Here is a 23,795-nt window from a genome sequence, read left to right as displayed (position 1 = left end):
TGCCCATATGGGCCTTCAGTGCTTCTCCTTTTTGCCTGGCAAACTCCTAGTCATCCATCACCACAACACCAAACATTAAGCCTCTTTTCTGCAGCCCTTTCTTCATTCTCTCCTTTTTTTTTTTTTTTTTTTTTTTTTGCGGTACGCGGGCCTCTCACTGTTGTGGTCTCTCCCGTTGCAGAGCACAGGCTCTGGATGCGCAGGGTCAGCGGCCATGGCTCACAGGCCTAGACGCTCCGCGGCATGTGGTATCTTCCTGGACCGGGGCACAAAGCCGTGTCCCCTGCATCGGCAGGCGGACTCTCAACCACTGCACCACCAGGAAAGCCCCATTCTCTCTTTATTTACGTGTTTTTTTTTTTCTCACTAAGAATGAAAGCTCCTCCAGGGAATGACCCTGGGTCGTTCATCTCGGTATCTTCAGCACCTAAACTCAAGCTTGGCACATGGTAAATACTAAATAAATGTGAGCTGAATGTTCAGCATTTCCAAATGCCCTTGTCTGATGTCTGAATCTCATCTAATATTCCTATACCAAGCTTGAATTGTCTTGGCATAAAGCTCATAATTGACACAATTAGGCTGTCCAGATACCTCTGCCCAGGCCCCACCTCCTTCCTAGCTCTTTCCTGCACCATGCTCTAAAACTACCTCTAATTCTCATTCATCCTCCTATCCAATACCACCTATGAAATTTTCCCTTTGCCCCGTTGTCCCAACAAGATTTGGTGAATTAGCAAGCTGACTACTTCATATGAGTTGTGGTGAGATGGTTGCTGAGACGAGAGGGGTTCCTCATCAACCCAAACTAATCCCTATGTAACCGAAAGTGGGGTCGGGCTGCTCGCCGCTCAAAAGCTAGTAAAGAGGCAAGGCTGGTGGAAAAGAAAGTTTGCTTTATTTTGGATGTCAGCAACCTGGGGGGAGGGGTGGACCCTGTCCAAAGGCCGACTTCCCTCACTGACAATCAGTGGGCAAGAGATTTTATAGGCTGCGGGAGGGGGCTACATGCAGAAACAGCACAGTCAGCTCTGACAGTCATCTTGAAATTGGTCATGGGTGGTCTAAGCAGCATCATCTTGATTGTTTTAAGTACGGTTCGTCTTCAGTTTGAGGGTCAGTTTGTTCCCATTTCCTTGAGGCCAATTCTTGGAATTGTGGCAGTTCCAATTCTTGTGGCAGTTCCAATTCTTGGAATTCCACAATTCCAAAATTGTGGAATTTTGTCATGGCTACAATCTGGACATCATGTAGTTAACTCTTTCCACCGGGTCGGGTTTCAGTAACTATAAGACAACTCACAGGAAATGGCTCAGAATATTATCTATAGCCTTTGAGAAGGAACTAAAGGTCCTTGACTACGCTTAATGACTAAACTATTATAATTTGGTCTCCTTTGACTGTTTTCCTTTGTTTCTGCATTTTCTCACTTCTCTGATTAAACTTATTCTTTGGCTAAAGGTTTTCCACAGACAAAAGGCAGGCAGAGGACATGCGGGACAAGGACCATAGGGTCCTGCTCCGTTTCAGGATAGAATTGATAGAATTTTGGACACTGGGAGGAAAAAAGGATTTTTTTCATTCTTGTTTTATTACCATGGCGTTTCCATCTTCTGCCTGACAGTAGAAGCAGGATCTTGTAAAATGCCTTACTGAAATCAAGAAATGGTTCTATTTAAAACTTCTGAAACACAAAGAGAGATAGCTTATCACTGTGATAAGCAGTGATTGCCTTCTCCACCTCTACTCCATTGTTACTGACATGCTGAGGGATTTCAAAGTTTCGTAATTTAACTCAGTAGAGTTCAGTACATTTAATATTGGTTATCCAATATTTGTTTAAAGAATGATGTGATCAAAGCTATATCTGAATTAGATACTAAAACGGAAAAGCTGGTTTTATAGTCCCTGCCACTGCTCTCTAATTCTCACTATTGTGCCCAGTAAAAGCATTCTCACCTCCTACCCATTCCTTCCTGTGCAGTTGTGGTTGACTTCTTCTCATGCTTTCTCTGTTTGGATGCGGAAGTATCTCTGTTCACTGGGCTTAATCCGGGACAACAATGTTGCTCTCCTTCCAATGGCCTTATTCTGTGCTTTCTTTTCTAAATCCTCCAACCCCTACACCCCTTCCTGGACCATTTCCTACTCATGACATTAAGAGGGTTGATCATTGTATACTTGCAGACCATCCCAATTCTGACATGGGCTCCCCTGAAAAACTCTATTCGACGTCACCTCTGTGATTTCCTTTTACCTCTATCTACCATGGCTCATATTCTAGGAAGACAGCCCAGGTGGTGGTCTTCTCTGGTCTTTCCTGGACTACCCTGCTCTTTCTTAGCCACCCCCTTCAATGGTTCTGCTGTCTCCCCTAGACCCCCCAGACATACCCACAGTCTGTCTAGAAGGAGTTTTAGGGTGCCTTGAAGGCAGCCAGCCCTGAAGCAACAGATGCAGACTACTATCCAGCTGGTTCTCAACCAGGAATTCTCTTATTTACATATCCATTTATTTAAGGACAATATTCATACATTAAGGGTAATCATCAAGAGTCTGTATTGTTGCTTTGCTGGGACGGAATGGTTAGAATAGAGAAAGCATCCATGTCGCTCTGAGACTTCTATTCCTGGTAATGCAGCTGCTCACTGGGGTTTCACTGTTGGCACTTGAAGATCACAGTCCTTTCCTTTCCATAGGAGACAAGAGAAAACAGAGTTGGGTGAAGGACCCTCAGCCTGGAGTCTGAGGTGTAATTTTCCTGCTGCTCCCAGAGATGCCTGTTGGGCGTGGTGGGGCTGTGAATTTAGAAAGAGGTTCAGAGATGCTTCTTTTATCACCCCCATGGGATGGGGATGCTGCTTTTATTACCCTCATTTGCCCTGAGGGCCCTGAGTCCATGTGACTTTGCCATTCTTCCAGTCCTCCTTTGAGTTTCGAAGGGCTCTCTTCACAGAAAAATACAGTCCCGTGTCCACTGCAAACAGGAGTCCCATCACCAGGAAGAAAGTGATTTGGTGCCAAGGTGGAAAGAATGATGAGCTGGTGGGTGGCTTTTCTTGACCTAATAGGAGAAGCAGAGGGATGAGAATAAAATGACATTTGTTAAGGCAGAAATTTGGAATAAACAGTGAGGTCATCGGTGGAAAGTCTTTCTGACACCTGCTAAGAGACAGATTCTAAGGAACATGGGGGAGTCTGGCGGAAAGCCATAGCTTCCTCCCACTGAGTCTGGATCTTAATGCTACCTGAGCAAAAGTGTTTTCATGTTTGATGGAGGTATGTGACATAGCGTTGAGCAAGGTAGGTTGTAGCTGGGTTTTGTGTGAAATTCTGAAAGTAGTCAAAGTTTAAGTTGGTGTGAGAACACTATTTCTTAATTCAGTAACTTTCTCTTGTGTCTCAAAATAATACTCATTGTTTTTACCCCACTAAAGGAAATCTAAAAAAAAAAAAAAAAAAAAAAAGTGAACCATTGAAATCTGCTACTTACCGTCAGAAAACTGATAATATTTCTTTATCACGGCTCAGTAACTAATAACCCAAAATGGAAAGAGGTAGAATTTGCTTGTTCTCAACCTCTTAGCCCTTAATATTGTTATTTTAAAGTCATTCCTCACTGTAGTCTATAAACTGGTAACATTAGAGTGGATTTTTAGTCTTAATTTTTTTAACTCTTAATTTTGATTTCATTTCAAACTTAAAAAAAAGGTTACCAGTAAAGTATAAATAACTCTCATATATTCTTTACCTAGATTTACTAATTGTTGGCATTTTGCCCCCATTTTCTTTATTATTTGCTTTCTCATTCTCTATTTGAGAGTATTTATTTTCAATTTAAATTGTGATGAAGTTATTTTTTATACAAATTATGGCATTGTTTTGTTAAAATCGCAGAAGATGTGTGGCTATCTTGCTGTCTTACTACATGTAAATTGCTTACAACAAACGTCTTAGTCTGATTACAGGTGGAAGTTTTGTGAAATTAGGAAGTCCAGGAGCACGGTGGCAGGGGATCTCTGACCCTGGAGGATGGTACTACAGAGACTGGAGATGTTTTCTAAGTGACTTAGTGGAATTCACAATTCTGTCATAGGACATTGGCGCCTGTCCAATCCTTTCATTTTATCTGGTGGTTCAGTATACAGGCTTCGAATCTTTGCTGTGCCCTTGGAGACACATTAATTACCCCCCTCCCTTTTTTCCACCTCAGTTACTTCATCTGTAGAGTCAATATTACCGATCTCTTAATGTTGTTGTGAGGGGTTACTATGATCATCAGACTAGTTGCATGTGAAGAAGCACTCAGCACAGTGTCCAGCACATTGAAAGATGCCCAATAAAGGTCAGCATGTCTTTGTTACAGAAATGGAAACTGAGGTTCAGAGAGTCTAACTGGCCACAGTTACACGGTTAATTAGCAGCAGAGCCAGAACACAGGTTATGGGTCTTTCTGTGAGAAAGTGAGGCGCTACTGCCAGCTTCGCTTTTGGCTATGACTTGAGGCTTGGAGGGGAAAGGAGAACAGGTAATGATGGGCCAGCATGATAGAGACAGATAACATTATGGATATAGTTAGAATGAGGTAAGGACAGGCATATTTATGGGGGAGGAAATGTGACTTCCGCACCTGCTGTCACATTGCAGAGTGAATGACCCTTGTAAAGACGTCTGTGGAACGGTCAGCAATCTCCTCCCAACTCATCTTCCCAGTGTGAAGGCAGAGTCCCCACACATGGTGCGCTGGGCCCTTTAGATGCACTCTGCACATCTCTTACCTTGAACAGTGATGTTCACAGCCTCTGAAGACTCGTTTTTACTCCCGATAATCCCCCTGCAGAAGTAGGAGCCACTGTGTTCAAGTTTTGCTTCTGGAATGTAGAAGTCAGAATTCTGATAAGAAAACTGCTTGCCTCGGCCATTCTGGAAAAATTGAACCTTTTGTACAGTAGTATTCTTCCAACTGTGACACTTCAGCTGAATGGGCTCCCCCACCTGGACCACCGACCGAGAGGCCTGGAGCAACAGCCAGTCTGAAAGACACAAAGAGAACACAGGCCCAGGAGGCCTCAGCATTCAGTGCAAAGCTTTTGTGAAGGGGATGCTCACCACCCAGATCCTGGGGGATGATGGAAAGCCAGACTGGGAGCCATCCTTACATAGCTTTCTTTGGGAAAAAGCCAACTGGGCCCTGCAAGAGAGCTCAAGTCACACCAAGAACTTTTGTCTAATGGTGGAGAGGGAGAGACACACACATGGTCAAAACATAAGGTTAGAGCATAGGGTCTAAGTGATGAGGCAGGTGAGAAGCAATTTGCAGTGTCCTTAATGGCTACACTTGGATTTGCTATGGCAGGTAATAAGGAGCCATTGTAAGTTCTAGATCAAAGAGTAAACATTGTATTAGAAAATGATGATTTGCCCAATTAAAGAAAGGTAGACTTCAGAAGGAATGGACAGTTGTAGGAATATTGGAAGACTGTTGCAGACAGTCAGGAAGAAGGTTACTGAGTGGCCACAGGAGTGGCTGCAGAAATCATGAGGGAGACCTCAATATAAAAGTCAGGGAGGGGGGACTTCCCGGGTGGTGCAGTGGTTAACAATCCGCCTGCCAATGCAGGGGACATGGGTTTGATCCCTGGTCCGGAAAGACCCCACATGCCACGGAGCAACTAACCCCGTGCGCCACAACTACTGAGCCTACGCTCTAGAGCCCGCAAGCCACAACTACTGAAGCCCGGGTGCCACAACGACTGAAGCCCGTTTGCCTAGAGCCTGTGCTCTGCAACAAGAGAAGCCACTGCAATGAGAAGTCTGTGCACTGCAACAAAGAGTGGCCTCCGCTTGCCACAACTAGAGAAAGCCTGCGTGCAGCCAAAAAAGAAAAAAATTAAGTTAAATCTTAAAAAAAAAAAAAAAGTCAGGGAGGGGAAACAAAAGCATGCGTGGTAGTGCTGATGGTAATTGGTGGTTCTTGAAGGGCCACAGCGTCTCAGCAAGGCCATCTTCATTACTGAGCACAGCCTCTGAGAGAGAGAATGTTATGTCACCAAGATACTTGTTTTCACAACTGCCTTGCCAAGTAACCAGGCTCCACACACACAGAGAGAACTTGAAATTGTGGTCAGGAAGTTGGTCTGAATAACGAAAAATGATATTGCATAGAAATTTTAAAATGACATGAGAAAACATTCATCAGACAATGTTAAGTTAAAAAGACAGAATACAAAAAGTATGTATGCTCAGAAAAAAAGAAAAAACATGGACTTAAATATTAACAGGGGTTACCTATGTAATCTTATATGTATATGTATGGTCTGGTTTCTTTGGGGGGGAACATTCTTGTTCCATTCTGGCTGTCATGGACTCAGTGAATGTCCATATGTACATTCGTTAAACTAATATTTTATTGAGCACTTACTATGTTGTGCAGACTGGGGATACCCAGATGACTAAGACACATCAAAGAACCTGTGATCCAGACATAGAAATAATTACAATACAGTGTGATAAGTGCTACAACAGGCTAAGAACAAAGGGCTGAAGGACCAAAGAGAATGGAGCAAAGAAATTCTGCCCAAAGAAAGTAAGGAAAGCTTCTCAGAGAAGGAGATAAGTGAAATGGGTCCTAAAGAATGATCAGGAGTTTGCCTGCTGAAGTTAATGCTCTTGGTCACAGTTTAAAACAGTTCTCACTGATTAGACTTCTAAAGTCAGTTTCTAGAGCCAAGTTTAAGACAAGCTAATAACTACCAGATATGATTTGTCTGTTGCTTCCTGTTGGTAATTCCCCATTTTATTTGATCATAGGTGGCCATCTATCTCTCACCTAGCTAGATAATAGACATTCCTCTTTGTAACTCTGTAGACTGAGAACAATGTCAGCTAAGTGACACAATCAGGCAAAGAAGCCAAGAAAATCAGCTTCAGATTCCATGGAATTCTGTTGCAGGTCCACCTTCATTAGGCCCTCCTTCCCCTCCAGACTCGTTCCACTCACATACAATATACAGATGGGGCAGCCATGAAAATAGAGTCAGGCTTAACAAGGTGACGCTGCAGGTACCGGGCTATGTGGTGTGATTTCAGGGACACCAGGAGAGATCTCTTGCCTCCAAAATACTTCTTCTACTTGCATCTAATGAGTGGATTCTGTTAATACACAAAGACTGATTCCATGATGAATATGCAGCCTGAATGTGTACATATATCTCTATTAGGAGAGATATCACACGGCCAAATTTATGCTGAAGTGTATATTTTGAGTGTGGCATTGATGGGAAGAGAGAGAGAGAGATTATGGTGAATTAGGGATGGCTTGTGGGGTAGCTCAGGGCATTGTGTGTCTGAGAGTGAGGAGACTGAGGTCCTAAAATGGATTCATGAATTTATTCAATAACTATTATTGAGCATCAGTGTCATGCCCTGACCTTCAGATGACACCATTCATGCTGTATGTATTCTATGTGCATATTGATTCCTGGAACTGTGCAGTGCAGCAGCCCTGTAGTATATGCCAGGCTTTGACTTTTTTTTTTTTTTTTTTGCGGTACGCGGGCCTCTCACTGCTGTGGCCTCTCCCGTCATGGAGCACAGGCTCCGGACGCGCAGGCTCAGCAGCCATGGCTCACGGGCCCAGCCGCTCCGCGGCATGTGGGATCCTCCCCGACCGGGGCACGAACCTGTGTCCCCTGCATCGGCAGGCGGACTCCCAACCACTGCACCACCAGGGAAGTCCCAGGTTTTGACTTTTTACCTAAGGCCTACTTATAGCTAGGACTACAATCTGATATAATTCAGTAGGACTACAGATCATCTCATCTTAGTTTTAAGCCCCAGGAACATCATCTTCTGGTGCTTCCCAAGTCTTTCAGGGCCTCGTGTTTTACCATTTATTGGTGATTTCCCTTTTCCCCTTCACCTACTCACCCATGTAGACTTTTAGCTGCACCGGGTCGCTGAGTGTGGAGAGGCCTGTCTGACACTTGTAGTCTCCACTATCCTCAACTTTGGCAGCTGTGATGAAGTAGCTGGAGGCCTGGTTTGGGATGAGAGTCCCATTGTGCCACCACTGTGTGGAATTGTCTCCAAGAGGGTAGTCCCCCTGGCACTTTAGAGTCACGTGGTCATCCTTGAGCACCCGGTCCCATTGAGGGTCTAGGAGCACCACAGCCTTTGGGAGGTCTGCTGAGGAGTCAAGAGAATGTAGATAAGGGCAGGAAATGAGCCAGCCCTACACTGGCATTCCCAGGGAGGCTCAAAACCCATTGCGAACCGAGAGTTGGCAACTCAGCCTCAGCATAGCACTCTGTCTGAGCATATTGGCTTGGGGAGGCTTGGCTTCCTTCTTTTTGCCTCTCACTGTTGTGGCCTCTCCCGTTGCGGAGCACAGGCTCCGGACGCGCAGGCTCAGCGGCCATGGCTCACGGGCCCAGCCGCTCTGCGGCACGTGGGATCTTCCCGGACCGGGGCACGAACCCGTGTCCCCTGCATCGGCAGGCGGACTCTCAACCACTGCGCCACCAGGGAAGCCCTGGCCTCCTTCTTGGTCTCTCTTTATCTTGAGCAAAATTGGCCAGAGAAGCATAGGGCCAAGCCCTACTGTGTTGGGGGAATTACCCCTGCCAGCCCCACATCAGCAACTTCCTATGCAAAGCACATTTCCTAATACCCTGTGGCTATTGCACATTTACATTCCTCACTTGACCCATCCAAGACGACGAAGCAAACTCACCAGCTTGCGTGCCAGCTGAAACTGTAAGAAGAAAGAGTGAAACAGATATTGAGTAGCAGCAGAGATCAGGGTGACTGGAGTGTGGAGTGAGTTTAAACTCCCCTGCCCACCTCTGCCCTGGGAGGCCTGTGTTCCCAAGAATCAAGATAAATATAGTAGTGGATAGCTCTCCCATTGCCTGTCCTCTGGTCTCCGATGTCTGTGCCTCCTACTCCCTTGTCCACCCAAACCCCTGTTTGCAACACCATTCCCTTACTCTGTGGTCCCCGTTCGAACTCCCAGATTAAGGGTGCAGATCAAATATCCCTGAATCAAACCATAGAAACAACCTCACCCCAAGTCCCCTGGAAAGGGAGGAAATTAAAAGACTTAGAGAGGAGCACTGGAATGTGAGAATGGAAGAGACAGACCTTCAGGACCATCTAGTCCATACTCTTCAGTTTATAGATAGACAAACTGAGACCCAGAGGGGTGAAGTAACGGAGACCTCACGTCCCCCTTCACCTCCTGATTATGCCCAAATCAGGGCCAGCAATTCTCCACATCTCTAACGCTTGAAGCTTAAATCCTAGAAGTCCTAGAAGCTAAATCTAGATCTATAGACATGGTAAGGGGTCCTATCCCTTGGTAAGGGTCTCATCCCTTGCCCGAAAAGGGATGTCTGCTGAACCCAGGGCATCTTGAGCTCAACTCCCAGGCAGGGTGATTCTGACTTACCTAGAAACAGCAGAGCCGTTGGTGGTAGCAGCTGCCACATGTTGTGCATTGGAGTAGACAAGTCACCACAGATATCAGAGCCCTAAGGGGACCTAGTTGACTTGAAGAGAAGAAATAAACAGCCCTTCTCCCCACCCCTCAAGCCTATTACTCATCAGTTTCCTCTTCTGGAAACGTCATTTGATTCCTGAATCTGAACGCTGACAAATGAAACCCCACCTCTCTGGTTGGGATCCACCCAGTGACACGAACAGGACAACAAGACCCTGGGAATGAGACTCAATAAGGAGGACATTCCCTCACGGGGTCTCTTGTTCTACCTCAAAACTTCTCACTCTCCTGCTTGGCCCAGACCCATCTCCACCCAGCCAGGGCCTGCCTACAGAAAGCAGTCATTTAAATCATCAGATCATTAGAAGCGTCCCTCACCCCAATATTATCTCTACCAACATTTTCTTTTAAAATTGGAAATGCAGGCTCCGTCATATAGTACTTCAGATGCTTATCTGGGAAACCTAAAACAGGAAGAGTACCTTCAGGGCTTTCTGTGATCTCCGAGGTGAAAGGTGGCTATCCCTCAGCGCTCTCTGTTGTTCATTGCTACTGAAATGGCTTTCTGCAACATGATGTGGTGCAAGGCGTTCACTTCAGTTTTCCTTCCTTGAGGTTTTATTTTCTTGTTGACTCGTTTCCTGTCTGTGGCCTTCAAATGGAGGGAGGAATTGCCAGCTGCCAAGAGGGTGGGCTAGGCAGGAAGGAGAGGAGGGAGAGCACAGGAGGACAGCAGAAGAATGGGAAACGTTCTGCAGGTTTTCCTGAGCAATCCTCCAGCTGAGTGTGTTGGGGTGGTATGTGTTAATTTTACAGTGATAGGTAAAATGCAAATTTTTAAAAGAAGGACAGATGGTCTTGGCCTAGTTTAGGCTGGAGTGTTTGTCTCCACGCTTGCTTTTTCTTTTCTCCCTCATCCTTTTCTTTACTCCCTCCCTTCTTCTCTTCCCTAATGTTGAAATGACAGCCACAGCACACGGTTCTGAGATTACAGAGTTCATCAGTTATCATTCCCCAGGATTTATAGCTTCTTAAGGGGAAACTACCAGATGATCATCTGAAGTGCTTTAGGGACTCTGACAGTACTTCTGAAATTCTGCGTCTGCACGAAGAAGCCAGTGGCTAATTCTGTCTGGGGGAGGAGTCCACGTGGAAGACAGAACACTTTAATTAGATCACAGAAGATAATTATGTGTTCAGCAGGAAGGCTTTTGAGGGAAATAGTCGTTTCAGGCAAAAGGAACCGCATCAGCAGAGACTTGGAGTGAAATAGGCTGGCATGTTTACAGATCTGGGTATAGCTCCACAGGATTCGTGAGTACTGCAGGGGAGAAGCACAGGCTCTTAAAGGGTTATGAGGGCTGTGTTTCAGGTGAGTGTGGGATGGAATTCCGACTCCACTGTTTATTTAACCTGTCGAGGTCTCAGTTTCCATATCTCTAAACTTGGGCTAACAAAAATGGTACTAACCCCAAGGAGTTGTTGTGAGGTTTAAATGAAATAATGCATATAGAGTTGTTGGTTCCACCTCTGGAACCATACCGGTTGATGACTATTAGAAGTGCAACACAGGAGGTTGAGACCTTCTCTCTTTTTCTGACTTAAGTTGTGACACTCCCATCCCCTGTACTCCTTCAGGAGCTTGTGCTTCTCCTTTGCAGTCCTCATCACATTTGTGGACTATAAGTTCTTTGAGGGTAGGGAATCTGTTCCTCTTGTTCATCATTGTATCCCCAGCATATTGCACAGTGCCTGGAATAGACTAGTCATTCAATTAATATTTATTGGGTGATCATAAAGGACTTTGTATGTCACGTTGAACAACTTGTATGTTCTGGAACTGCTATCACAGTAGTTTTTACAGAATGTAAAACTGCTCATCAAGGTTTTAAGCTGGGAAATAACACAGTCCAAGAAACAGGTTGGAGGGGAGAAAGATTGAAGGTGGAGGGAAAATTTGGGAAGTTATTTTAACAGTTTAGCTGAAAGATAGGAGATTCTCTGATAAAAAAGTGAAAATGCAATGGAAGCATCTAGGAGAGATGTTAAGAAAGTAGAACGGACGGGATTTGGCTGAGTGATTGGCAATAAGGAATGATGGAGAAGGAGGGACTAGGTGATGCTCAACTTTCTGATTTGGGTGATCAGGAGGATGGTGACACATTTCCTGGACATAAGAAATAGAGGAAGAGGAGCAGGCTTTGGGAGAGGGAGATAATGATCTCAGCTTTTGACACTGAGTTGGAGGTTGGTGGTGGTTTTAGGTGGAGATGCCAAGTAGGCAGTTGGACTTATGGCTCTGGAACTCAGAAGGGTCTGGACAGAAGAAGATTTAGGAGGCACCAACATGGTTGATGTTTTAAACTTTTTTTTTTTTTTTTGTGCTACGTGGGCCTCTCACTGTTGTGGCCTCTCCCGTTGCGGAGCACAGGCTCCGGGCGCGCAGGCTCAGTGGCCATGGCTCACGGGCCCAGCCGCTCCGCGGCATGTGGGATCTTCCCGGACCGGGGCACGAACCCGTGTCCCCTGCATCAGCAGGCGGACTCTCAACCACTGTGCCACCAGGGAAGCCCTGTTTTAAACTTTTGATAAAAGTTTTAGGCCTTCTCCCAAGAAAAAATGCACACATACACATCATTTTCCCTATAATCTAAGAAGCTGCCTGTGAAGCCCATCCAAAGATCCTAGGTTAAGATGAAGTATAAATATCATCTCTCTGATTCTAAGAGTATTGAGTGAGAAAAAAGGGGAACAGTGAGGGGAAGGAAGGCGAAATGAGGGAAGAGGTGGGGAGGGCGAGAGGAGAGGACCAATGACAGAAACTTGACACTCAGCAACTTTGACAGGGTGTGTAAAGGAAGAATAGCTGACAAAGGAGATTGGGTAGGAGGGGCTAAAGAAGTGAGAAGAACAGGACAACCCAGGGAGGATGGATCTTCAAGGAGGGAGAAGTTAACAGTATAAAATGCTGTAGAAAAGTTCAAGAAAGAGTTCTTTCAATGTGGCAATCTGGGAACAATTCATGACCTTTGCCTGAGCAATGTCAGGGGCTGGGGTTGGGGGACAGGAACTTGATAACTTTTGGTTGAAGATTGAGTAGAAATGAAATAGTGTTTTAATGAGTTACTACTCCTTTTAAGAATCTCTGTTATGCTTTCATAACAGAGAAAGCATAACAGAGGGGATCCACTCCTTTCCCCCTTCTTATCAGCACCTCAGTGTCCCTGGGGGAAGCCCCCACTGTGAGTAGTCCATAGAAAGTGGTAATTGCTTCTTACTACAGAAGCCAAAGGAGTCAGATCTCCCCTTCCGTCACCTTGGGCCCGTGTTATGGGCTAAATTGTGTCTCCCCTAAATTTATATGTTGAAGTCCTAATCCCCAGTACCTCAGAATGTGGCCATATTTTGAGATAGGGACTTTAAAGTTAAAATGAGGTCATTATGGTGGACTCTAACCCAGTATGACTGGTACAGTTATAACAAGAGGAGATTAGGACACAGACATGCACAGAAGGAAGACCATGTGAAGACACAAGAAGATGGCTATTGTGGACTTCCCTGGTGGCGCAGTGGTTAAAAATCCGCCTGCCAATGCAGGGGACACGGGTTCGAGCCCAGGTCGGGGAAGATCCCACATGCCTCGGAGCAACTGAGCCCATGCACCACAACTACTGAGACTGTTCTAGAGCCCGTGAGCCACAACTACTGAGCCCATGTGCCACAACTACTGAAACCCATGTGCTTAGAGCCTGTGCTCTACAACAAGAGAAGCCACCACAATAAGAAGCCTGCGTACTGCAACAAAGAGTAGCCCCTGCTTGCTGCAACTAGAGAAAGCCCACGTGCAGCAACGAAGACCCAATGCAGCCAAAAAAAAAAAAAAAAAAAAAAAAAGAAGATGACTATCAGGACTTCCCTGGTGGTCCACTAGTTAAAAATCCATCTTGCAATGCAAGGGACGCCGGTTCAATCCCTGGTCAGGGAACTAAGATTCCACATGCTGCAGGGCAACTAAGCCAGCATGCCACAACTAGAGAGCCTGAGTGCCGCAACTACAGAGCCCATGTGCTCTGGAGCCCATGCGCTGCAGCGAAAGATCTTGTGTGCCGCAACTAAGACCCAATGAAGCCAAAAAATAAATAAATAAATATTTTTTAAAAAGATGACTATCTATAAGCCAAGGAGAGAGGCCACAGGAAAATAAAACCCTGACAACACCTTGATCTCTGATTTCTAGCACCCAGAACTGTGGGAAAATAAATTTCTGTGGTTTAAGCTCCCCAGTCTGTGGTACTTTGTTATGGCAACCTGAGTTGACTAATACAGAAAGTCAAAGAGCAGGCACGTGATCTAGGCTTGGCCAGTTTGTCTTTTCTGGGATGTTGAATTCTGAATAGTTGAGACTTATTCACTCATAAGCAAGATTCACTTAGAAGAGAGGGAGATGGTTGGGTCCCATTCACCCCAACAGTGGGATAGGCTGATCTACCTCCAGCTTCCCCCACCACGATAAATTCCTTTCTTTCAACTGAATATATCCAGAATCTGATACAGTTGCTTATTATCAAGAGCCCTGAGTGATACAGTAAGGAAGGAGAATTAGAAGATGGTACTTATGAACTTCCCTGTTGGCACAGTGGCTAAGAATCCATCTGCCAATGCAGGGGACCCAGGTTCGAGCCCTGGTCCACGAAGATCTCACATTCTGCGGAGCAATTAAGCCCTTGCGCCACAATTACTGAAGCCTGCATGCCTACAGCCTGTGCTCAGCTACAAGAGAAGCCACCGCAATGAGAAGCCTGCACACCGCAATGAAGAGTAGCCCTGCTCGCCACAACTAGAGAAAGCCTGCGTGCAGCAACGAAAACCCAACACAGCCAAAAATAAATAAATTAAAAAAAAAAAGAAGATGGTAACTAGAGGGGGTCAAGGAAAAAAAGGGAGATTTTGTTTTGTTTTAAGTAAAGATTTGAACTTGTTTACGGGTCTTTGGGAAGGAGTCAGCAGAGTGGGAGAAGTTGGATGCGTGATAAGGAGGGAATACCTGATGAAGCAAGTGCAGATCCTAAAGACATGAGAATAGAACATGGGTGGAGAGCTGGTTCTGAACTGGGTATGGAACACCTCTCCCTCTGAGCTAAAAGCAGGAGGTGAGAAAGATGCACATGCAAATCTATTTTCAGATATTGAGTAACAACGTTAAAGTAGTTTGTATCTGCTAGCCTTGATTTTCTTGGGTGGGGAGTCGGTCATCTGTTGAGAAAGAGGGGGTGAAGGTGATGATAGTAGGGGGCTTAAGGATACCAGGGAAGGTTCAGAATGACCATTACAGTGAATAGGAGAAGGAGCTGACAGTTTACATGTAAAAGGATTGCCAAGCAATGCCAAGGGCCCAGCAGAGGTTGAAGTTTATGGATTTGTAGCTAGGCCAGTCCTCAGTGTTGGTAACTTTTCTTCAGTAGTATTCAGGCCAACGGCTGTCTGACTAGCTTGCTGAGAGCAGTCCTGAGCAGGAATGCAGGTAGGTTATGCCATGGTGCAGTTGGATTGCGGAAATACTAGAATGAAGGCAGGTAGAAGTTCAGTGAAGTCATCCAAGACACAGAGTCAGGAGAGGGAGTGTGCGAGGCAGGCTGGCCTGGTCATCTTTGGCGTAGCCCAGGACGAGAATTCCAGCTATCAACTGCTGTGTAACAAGCCATCCCAAAATTTAAAATAATAATCATGATGGTGTAAAATAACTATTTTATTGTTCTCATGGATTAAATGGGTCAGGAATTCAGACAGGGCATGAGAGGGATGGCTTATATCTGCTCCACTATATCTGGGGCCTCCCCTGGGAAGAATCAAACAGCTAGGGGCTAGCATCATCCGTAGGCTTTTTCATAAAAATATGGGGGAAAACCGAGAAAGACAAAGGCGCTCGGAAAGTAAAAAATACTAAGAAAGATACCCAGGTTCACAGACACTGAATCTCAAACACAGATGGAAAATGCACACGGAATAAGACACACACACAGAGGTCTGGAAACAGATGTGAATATAGAAACACATAAAAGCAGTCGAACTGAGAGAACAACTCCAAAAATAGGAAGAGACAGACACAAGGGAAGAAAACTACAAGGAAATGAAATAGATTTTGTGGTGTAACCTTAAACCGCTGCCTGTACTTTAGCAGTGGTCACTGAAATAATATAGCCTATTGACGTGGAAGAGCTTTACAGAAATTTGATGTTATATGCAAATGCCCTACCTTGTTATCTCACATCAGAACACACTTAGACTCCTCCCAAACTTGCAGAATTTTAAGTTGGTGATGTGTTATGGTAAAGATACTGGTTGAGGAGGAAGGAAATCCAGGTTTTGGTTTCAGTCTGAGTCTAGCTGTCAAGCCACTTCTCTTTCCTAAAGTTCTATTTCCTCATCTGTAAGTGAGGTAATTGAGCTAGAGTATGTCTAGTTCTTTCCATTTTAATATTCTATCATTTTGAATGCTGGCTTCCACTTGCCATTTCTAGGCATTGCAGAAAGTGAGGCAGGAAAGTTAGGGCCGAGCCCAAGGACAGCCTCCTCATGTATACGCATTAGGGAGAAGGCAAAGACACTTCCTTGTTTTGCACTTAATGTGGCCATTATGCATGGAGGAATGACTTCTAAAACAGGAGCGTTGTAGCATCTGAATGAGAAACTCTCACCATGAAAACCGAGGAGCATGCGCAAAAAAAATGCACAGGTTGCCTGATGACCCGGTAGGAGCTTCCACCTGTGGGGCTCCATCAACTAGTATGGAAAAATTTAAGGAAAAACAACTCTTAGAGTGCATGTACGGTGGCTTCAGGTGACAAGTGCACAGGACCAGGAGCTGATGCAACCTGGTGCATCCAGGCCACACTTCAACCCTCCCCTCAATGAATATTCCACCGTTAATCAAAAAGACCCCCACCCATTCAAAAACCTAAAAATAAGATTAAAAAGGAGATCAAAAATTCTGCGGGGCTGGCCCACCTGGGACACACTCTTCTTTTCCGAGTGTGTAACTTTCGCTTCTGCCCTAAATAAACTGCTTCTTTGTTCTCCTTGCTCCTCAGTCTCTGTGTGTTTTTCTTCGTGTTACGTGTTCCTTGCCCACATTCTTTTGGATGAGCTGAACAAGAGCCTGGACTTTTTGATAAAGCTTTTTCGGTATCAAAAGTAGTAAACTTTGTCTTTTGAAAATCCTAATGAAGGCCACTGGGCTATTTTTGAGAGCCCAGGGAATTTTCTAACAGAGCTAGCAAATTAATAGCTCTAAGATTTAAAAGTTAATTATAAAAATTGAACTCATGCTTTCTCTTCCATGCAAACCAGATAAACCTACTAGAAAAATAAAAGTGACACTGAAAAGAAACCTTAATTTTGAAAGGGAAATGGAAATACTGTTTTGTTTTGGTTTTTCATTAGTGCTATCCCTTCATCAGTGGGGATGTGAGCAGAGCTCAGAACCATTCCTAGAGATTCAGCCCTTGTTCCTCTCACCTATATTTTGTGTTGGTGCTTTAAACAATTTTTTTGGAAACTACACACATTATCTATAATATATTCTTTCTGTTTCTATATTCTTCTAATTCAGAAGTAAATAAAGTAAAAATGACAGTGATAACTCTCTCTCCCAATTTCACTCCACTCTTCAAGGATAACCACTGAGAAATTTGTTGTCCTTCTAGAACTTTCCCTGTACATTCATATTCATGTAAACACACATCTACCCTACATATTTATATTGTGTTCATTTTCGTTGTTATTGTTTACATATCACATGACATAATTATTCTGCAACTTGCTTTCTTACAATTCCACATACACATAGGCACACAAATGCACACACCACTCAATATTTTCCCTTTTTTTTTTGGCCGTGCAGCTTGTGGGATCTTAGTTCCTAGACCAGGGATTGAACCCGGGCCCCGGCAGTGAAAGCTTGGAGTCCTAACCACTGTGAGACAGGCTGGGACCTGGGACATTTTGCTGCAGTGCTGCAAGGCTTGCACCTGGACACACCTCTCCTCAAGCAACAAAATACAAAGAAACTGTATGGGACTAAAAATAACTGTGCAGGCACAGTTGGCACAAATTCTGGACCCAAAAGATACAAAGAGACCAAAAAATCCAACTGCAACTTTTGAAGAGCTTGGAGCAAAAACAGGGTGTCCTGAGCAAAAGCAGGTGCTGAGCATGCTCCCTGCACACAACCCCACCTAAGAGGTGGGTAAAACACTTAAGCCACCCCTCTGTTCCGACCCCCTGGACACACCCCTACCCTTACCCCACATAAGGAACAAGCTTGCCTCCTCCCTCAGGGAGTAACCAAACAAGGGAACTTGTTGTTTGTTCCCGCTACCCGCTGCTGCAGCAGGGACCCCAATAAAGCCTTGCCTGAATTTCTTGTCTGGTCTCTAGTCAGTTTCTATTGATTGGGAAAGGTCAAGAACCCTGGTTGGTAACATATTTTGTGGCACGCAGTGAGCGGGGGGAGAGGATCTGGGCCCCTCCAGGACCACGAACACAGCTTCCCCGTGGGTGACAAGTGGCCACCTGAACATCTTGTTTCAGCGTCACTGCATTTGGTAAGTCTGCCTTCCTGGCCCCTGCGGACCTCAGTACCCTCATTCAGGCAACGCTTTCCCCTTCCCCTTTGTCCTTTTTCCCCCTCACCATTTTCCCTTTTCCCTCTCCTGATATCTCTCTACTTCTCTCTCTGTCCTCTCCTCTCTCTGTCCTCTCTTACTTCTGTCCTATCCTTCTGAAAGAGTGGACATAGGACAGCTCCAGTGTCACTCCTCTCAGCTTGTGAGACCGTGCTCCCTGTGACCAGCAACGGGGGACAAGCAGAGATGGGAGAGGCTCGCCTCATACCATGCAGACCTTGGTCCAGCGGCCTCTCCCTGACCGGAGATTTATGAGCGTAATAGAGGTTGAAACCTCATCTCATGTAGTGGTTGGAAGTCCGATTGTCCCAATATTCTCCCCTTTATTTTCCTGCCGCCAAGAGAAGTCCCACTGGGAACGGGCTGAAGTGGTAGATTTCTATATACTGCGGTACGTGTGGGTGAGAGTCCCACCTGTGGGTTGGGGACCCACAGACTGATCTCGGAGGGACATCGGTGAGCGGTCCTGAAGAGACATCTTAGTTCCCTGCCCAGGAATTGAATCTGAGTAGCCTGGATGGAAATCAGGAATCCTAACTGCTAGGCCACCGGGGGCTAGAGGTTAGAAGTGAAGAGGCCCTGGCTCTTTCCCCAATTTGAAAGCAAGAATATTTCAAGGAGGCAAAAACTGTTAAAACAGGTACAAAGTTTATTATTAAAGACACAGCACAAGGAATGGGAGAGCACACAGAGAAGCAGTTTGTTTATCTATGACAGAAGCAAGGCAGAAATACACGCCCAGAGAGAAAGGGTATGGGCGTCCTCTCTAAGGAGGAGCGCAGTAAAGAGGTGATTTAAATCCCTTGTATAGGACAGTTCTTCTGGGTCTCCGTTTACCTTTGGCCAATTATCTCATTTCTTTTTTCACACCTGACTGGTCCCAGGACCCTCCCCAACATGCGTGCCCAACTTTTTGCTAAGATGGATCCCACCCCAGAGGCATGTGGGTGCATGTCCACACTTATTATGGGGTGGTGTCCCCTCCATTTTTGACCCCCAAGGAGCCTTCCTGCGCATGTGCAGACAGGGAGGATTTTCCTTGACATCAGGAGTGGGACCCTTATCTCTTTACTTCAGCAGAGCTCAGCTCTGCCACTGGCTTTGTCCTTGGAGTGTCTGGGTGAGAACAAAGCTTCAGTTTTACTCCATGTGACAAACACCAGCTGTCTGGCCCAGGTGCCCATCCATCTCGTACAAGACAACGTACAAATTGTATGCATGGGTGAGAGTCCCACCTGTGGGTTGCAGTCCTGCAGACGACGTACAACTGGCTGGTTTCTGGGCTTGATCACCCCAGTGGGCGGTGGGCAGTGTACAGGGTGCTGCCTCCTTCACTGGCCCTTTCTGGAAGCGCAGGGGTTGGTGCCTGAAGAGACACCAGCAGGGGGCAGGTTTCTGTCTCTTTCTCTTTTTCAGTCTTTTCTGTCCCTCCTCCCTTTACCTCTCCCTTGGTCCTCACACCTGCACCCCCATCCTCTTTATCTTGAAAACTTCTTGTTTGTGTCTTAAGTTTTTTCTTTAAAAAAAAAAATTTATTTATTTATTCATTTATTTACTGGCTGCGTTGGGTCTTCGCTGCTGCACGCGGGCTTCCTCTAGTTGCGGCGAGCAGGGGCTACTCTTCGTTGTGGTGCGTGGGCTTCTCACTGCGGTGGCTTCTCTTGTTGCGGAGGGCAGGCTCTAGGCGCACAGGCTTCAGTAGTTGTGGCACGCAGGCTCAGTAGTTGTGGCTCGCGGGCTCCAGAGTGCAGGCTCAGTAGTTGTGGTGCATGGGCTTATTTGCTCCGTGGCATGTGGGATCTTCCCGAACCGGGGCACGAACCCGTGTCCCCTGTATCGGCAGGCGGACCCTCATCTGCTGTGCCACCAGGGAAGCCCTGGCAGGTGGATTCTTAACCGCTGCACCAGCAGGGAAGTCTGAGCTGGTTATTTCTGAATGGAAAGAATAAGGGACAAAATATGGGTACAGAAAGTTATAGAAGGTTTGCGGAAGGGGAACATTGAGAAAAGAATTTTGTATGTAGTCAGAGTCTTCTAAGGTTGCATTAAATTTAATTAGGTAAATGGATTTTATTGAGAGTAGGCTGATACAGGACCGGATTTGGTTTTTCTCTCTCATAAGAGAACAAAGTTTTCCTGGAATACTTTTGATATCAGATTGTGTGAGTTTCTCTGCCTTTAAGTGATCTGTGTTTACTTTTGATATTGTTTTCCCCACATCAGCTCAAGGAATAATGGTTTCACAGCGACCTGTGATTCTTTCTGACCAGGTGTTTTAAAAGTTTTTCAAGTTTTTGACAGACTTCCCAAGTATCAAATTCTAATTGAAATTCTCTTGACTTCCAGTTAACTTTGGGGCGCTTCAGGGGACCCCTGGAACATCCCAAAGAGAGATCCTAAACGAATTGGGTTAATCTGTAAGGAGAGGTTTGGCAGGTTCTCAGAGAACCCTGACAAGTTTAGGGATGAATTTATCACGCTGGGGTTGACATTCTCTCTCACCTGGCAGGACATCACAGATGCTCTGGCCCACTGTTGCACCCTGGATGAAAAGGAGCGTATACCGAGAAAGGCCAGGGAACACGCAGATGGCCTGCTGGCCACCAATCCACGCCACCAAATTTATCGGGTGGGGATGCAATCCCAGAACATGACCCACGCTGGGACTATGAAGAATGTGTAGGCCAGGCTAGGATGAGACATTATATTACTTGTCTGTCAGAAGGAATGGAAAGGTGTATGGTGCAGCCTGTAAATTATGATAAGGTCCGAGAGGAAAAACTGAAGACCCGGCAGTCTTCCTGAGCTGGGTGACAGAGGCATTCAGGAAGTACACCAATACAGACCCTAAGACCGCAGAAGGGAGGACATTATTGGCCAGGCATTTTATCACCCAGGCTACTCCTGATATCCGGAGAAAATGCAAAAGCTTGAGGCGGGGCCCCAAACCCCGTTGTCAACCTTGGTAGAGCAGGCCTTCATGGTCTATAACAACTGAGGCTTAATGGAGGTGGACAATAAGGATAAGAGGCTAATAAAACGCAGCTTTGGCTGCTCTGATTCACCCACCACCTCGAGGGGACCCTGGAGGGCTGAGACGGCTGGACAGACCACCAAGAAGCTGCCTGGCCCGAACCAGTGTGACTTTTATCAGAAGGGGGGCACTGGAAAGGGGGGACGTCCTGAGCACCCTCCTGTGGGATGCCCGAGGGGCAACCCCAGCAGGTCCCAGTTCCTTGCGAATCTCTCGGATGAGAGATGCCCGCATGCTGACTGATAAGGCCTGAGTGCCTGCCAGCCTCCAGATCCCACTCGATCCATCCTCATTACTCCAGCGGAGCCTCGGGTCACCCTCCACGTGGCAGGTAGGAGAAATGAATTTTCTGTAGGCACTGGAGGCACCTGCTCTGTTCTGACTTGGCCAGCCTGCCCCCTCTCCAACCGTGACTGTACTGTGACAGGAGTTGATGGACAGCCAAAGGTAAGGTGATTTACGTCTCTCCTTGCCTGCAGAATCAGGTCCATTATTATTACTCACTCCTTTTTGTATATGCCAGAATGCCCTGTCCCTCTCCTGGGGAGAGATTTGTTATATAAGTTAGGAGCTACTATATTCTTAGGACAGGGTGAAGCCCAAGGACGTAAATAATTCAAACAGAGAATGTGTCTATTAGTAGCCCCAGATGACCCACCTGTTGGTCATCAAAATATTCCCCAAGACATCCCCCAAGGAATTAGAGAATGGATAGATCCTACAGTTTGGTATACCTCAGTGCCAGGAAGGGGAAAATGTGTTCCCCCTATAAAAATAAGGTTAAACCTGGGGAAAATACCCCTGGAAGAGACAATATCCTTGTCCTTTAAAGCCTGAGGCCCTGAGGGTAATCCAACCACTGCTCAGCAGGTTCCTAAAACACGGACCCGTTAGGCCCTGCCAATTCCCTTGCAGCACCCTGATCCTCCCTGTTCAGAAGCCTAGCGGGGAGTATTGGTTTGTGCAAGAATTATGAGCAGTGAATGAGGCAGTCACCTCTATTCACCCACTGGTGCCAAACCCATATACCCCCCTCACCCAAGTGCCAGGGAGCGCTCAGTATTTCTCTGTTTGGGACCTCAAAGATGCATTTTTCTGTATTCTCCTACATCCAGACTCTCAATACCTTCTTGCCTTTGAATGGAGGGACCCTGACACCCCGGAGGCTACCCAGTATACCCGGACAGTGCTTCCGCAGGGTTTTCGGGACAGCCCCCATCTTTTTGGAAATGCGTTAGCAAGGGAACTGAGCCTTGAGAACGGGACTCTGCTACAATATGTTGATGATTTATTCATAAGTAGTGAGACCAAACAAGATTCAGATCAAAATACTGTTAGGGTCCTAAATTTTATGGCAAAAAGGGGATATAAAGTGTCTCCAACCAAGGCTCAGATGTCACAGCAACAGGTTCAATATTTAGGATTTGTTTTGACCCTAGGGGCACGAGCCCTGGCCGTAGATCAAAAAACAGCAGTTAGTGCATTACCATCTCCAACCACAAAGAGGCAACTCCGAGGCTTCTTGGGATGGCTGGTTTCTGTCGTATCTGGGTTCCAAATTATGGCCTTAGAGCAAAACCCCTATATGAGGCTCTAAAGGGAGGAGAAAGGGAACCCCTTCCATGGAATAGGGACCACCAGCAGGCCTTTGAGATTCTAAAGACTGAGGTGAGTAGAGCACCTGCACTGGGGCTTCCAAATTTGGACAAGCCCTTCACCCTATATGTTCGTGAGAAGTCAGGGATAGCACTAGGAGTCCTGACCGAAAAGCTGGGACCGGATTGGAGACCAGTGGCTTACTTTTCAAAACAAATGGACTCAGTGGGGCTGGGATGGCCAAGCTGCCTTAGGGCAGTAGCAGCCACAGCCCTGTTGGTTAATGACGCTTCCAAGCTCACTCTGGGACAACACTTAGATGTGTTAAGCCCTCATCAGGTACAATCTGTGCTGGAAGTCAAAGGACATCATTGGTTGACTGGAGGAAGGTTAACAAGATATCAGGCCCTTGTAACGGATGCCCCCGACATCAGCTTAAAGGGGTGCCAAACCCTGAACCCAGCAACTCTGCTTCCAGCAGTCGAGAGTGGAGACTTGCCGCATCAGTGTATGGAGACCATAGAACAGACTTACTCCAGCAGGCCTGATCTTCTAGATGAGCCTCTTGACAGCCCTGAGGTCAGATGGTTTACTGATGGGAGCAGTTTTGTAGAAATGGGAACCCGATAGGCAAGGTATGCCATAGCTCGTCTAGATGAAGTCATAGAAGCCGAGGCCCTGTCACCCCAGCCATCAGCCCAGAAGGCTGAACTAATTGCATTCATGAGAGCTTTGCAATTAGGGAAGGATAAGAAATGAAATATTTTTATTGACTCTAAATATGGGTTACACATGCTACATACTCATGCTGCCATTTGGAAAGAAAGAGGAATGTTAACTGCTAAAAATTCCCCCATAAAACTTAAAGATTTGATTCTGGCTCTTTTAGAAGCAGTGCAGCTTCTGACCGAGGTAGCAGTAGTCCGCTGTAGGGGCCATCAGAGGGACGGATCTTTTGTGAACCAAGGGAACAGCAAAG

At 46.1% G+C, this 23,795-nt stretch overlaps 2 protein-coding genes across 11 annotated transcripts in view; one reads left to right on the top strand and one right to left on the bottom strand.

The window, feature by feature from the left end:
* Positions 1-879: 879 nt before the first annotated feature.
* On the bottom strand, positions 880-10,214 carry FCGR3A (Fc gamma receptor IIIa). 7 transcript variants are annotated; one of them, XM_060297263.2, is made up of 6 exons: positions 9,985-10,214; positions 9,452-9,551; positions 8,735-8,755; positions 7,930-8,184; positions 4,779-5,033; positions 880-3,064 (listed from the first exon to the last, which is right to left on the bottom strand). In XM_060297263.2, the coding sequence occupies exons 2-6, from the start codon at positions 9,498-9,500 to the stop codon at positions 2,874-2,876; spliced, it is 771 nt and encodes a 256-aa protein (XP_060153246.1). In that variant the 5' UTR covers positions 9,501-9,551; positions 9,985-10,214; the 3' UTR covers positions 880-2,873. The 7 variants fall into 7 exon arrangements, with proteins under 7 accessions (XP_060153246.1, XP_060153252.1, XP_060153234.1 ...); XM_060297269.2 differs by having other exon boundaries at positions 9,452-9,543; XM_060297251.2 differs by having other exon boundaries at positions 7,930-8,187; positions 9,452-9,543; positions 9,985-10,212.
* Positions 10,215-17,887: 7,673 nt separating this feature from the next.
* Positions 17,888-23,795, top strand: part of LOC115847507 (low affinity immunoglobulin gamma Fc region receptor II-like) — a 50,286-nt gene continuing 44,378 nt past the window's right edge. For all 4 annotated transcript variants that reach the window (XM_070044050.1, XM_070044049.1, XM_070044048.1 and 1 more), the window contains exon 1: positions 17,888-18,105. The gene's annotated coding sequence lies outside the window, so the exon portion shown is untranslated. The remainder of the gene's footprint in view (positions 18,106-23,795) is intronic.

This window comes from Globicephala melas, chromosome 1 (assembly GCF_963455315.2).
Source record: "Globicephala melas chromosome 1, mGloMel1.2, whole genome shotgun sequence".
Classification (NCBI taxonomy): domain Eukaryota; kingdom Metazoa; phylum Chordata; class Mammalia; order Artiodactyla; family Delphinidae; genus Globicephala; species Globicephala melas.
Note: the sequence above shows the minus strand (reverse complement) of the source record. Positions and strands in the feature narration are given on the sequence as shown.

Excerpts from the sequence above, each read along its gene's own strand:
- FCGR3A (XM_060297251.2), bottom strand. The coding sequence starts at position 9,500 with ATGCACAACATGTGGCAGCTGCTACCACCAACGGCTCTGCTGTTTCTA. Across the intron at positions 8,188-8,734 it reads TTCAGCTGGCACGCAAGCTG|CAGACCTCCCAAAGGCTGTG; the intron begins GTGAGTTTGCTT and ends TTGACTCCTCAG. Across the intron at positions 3,065-4,778 it reads TGTGAACATCACTGTTCAAG|GTCAAGAAAAGCCACCCACC; the intron begins GTAAGAGATGTG and ends TTCTCCTATTAG.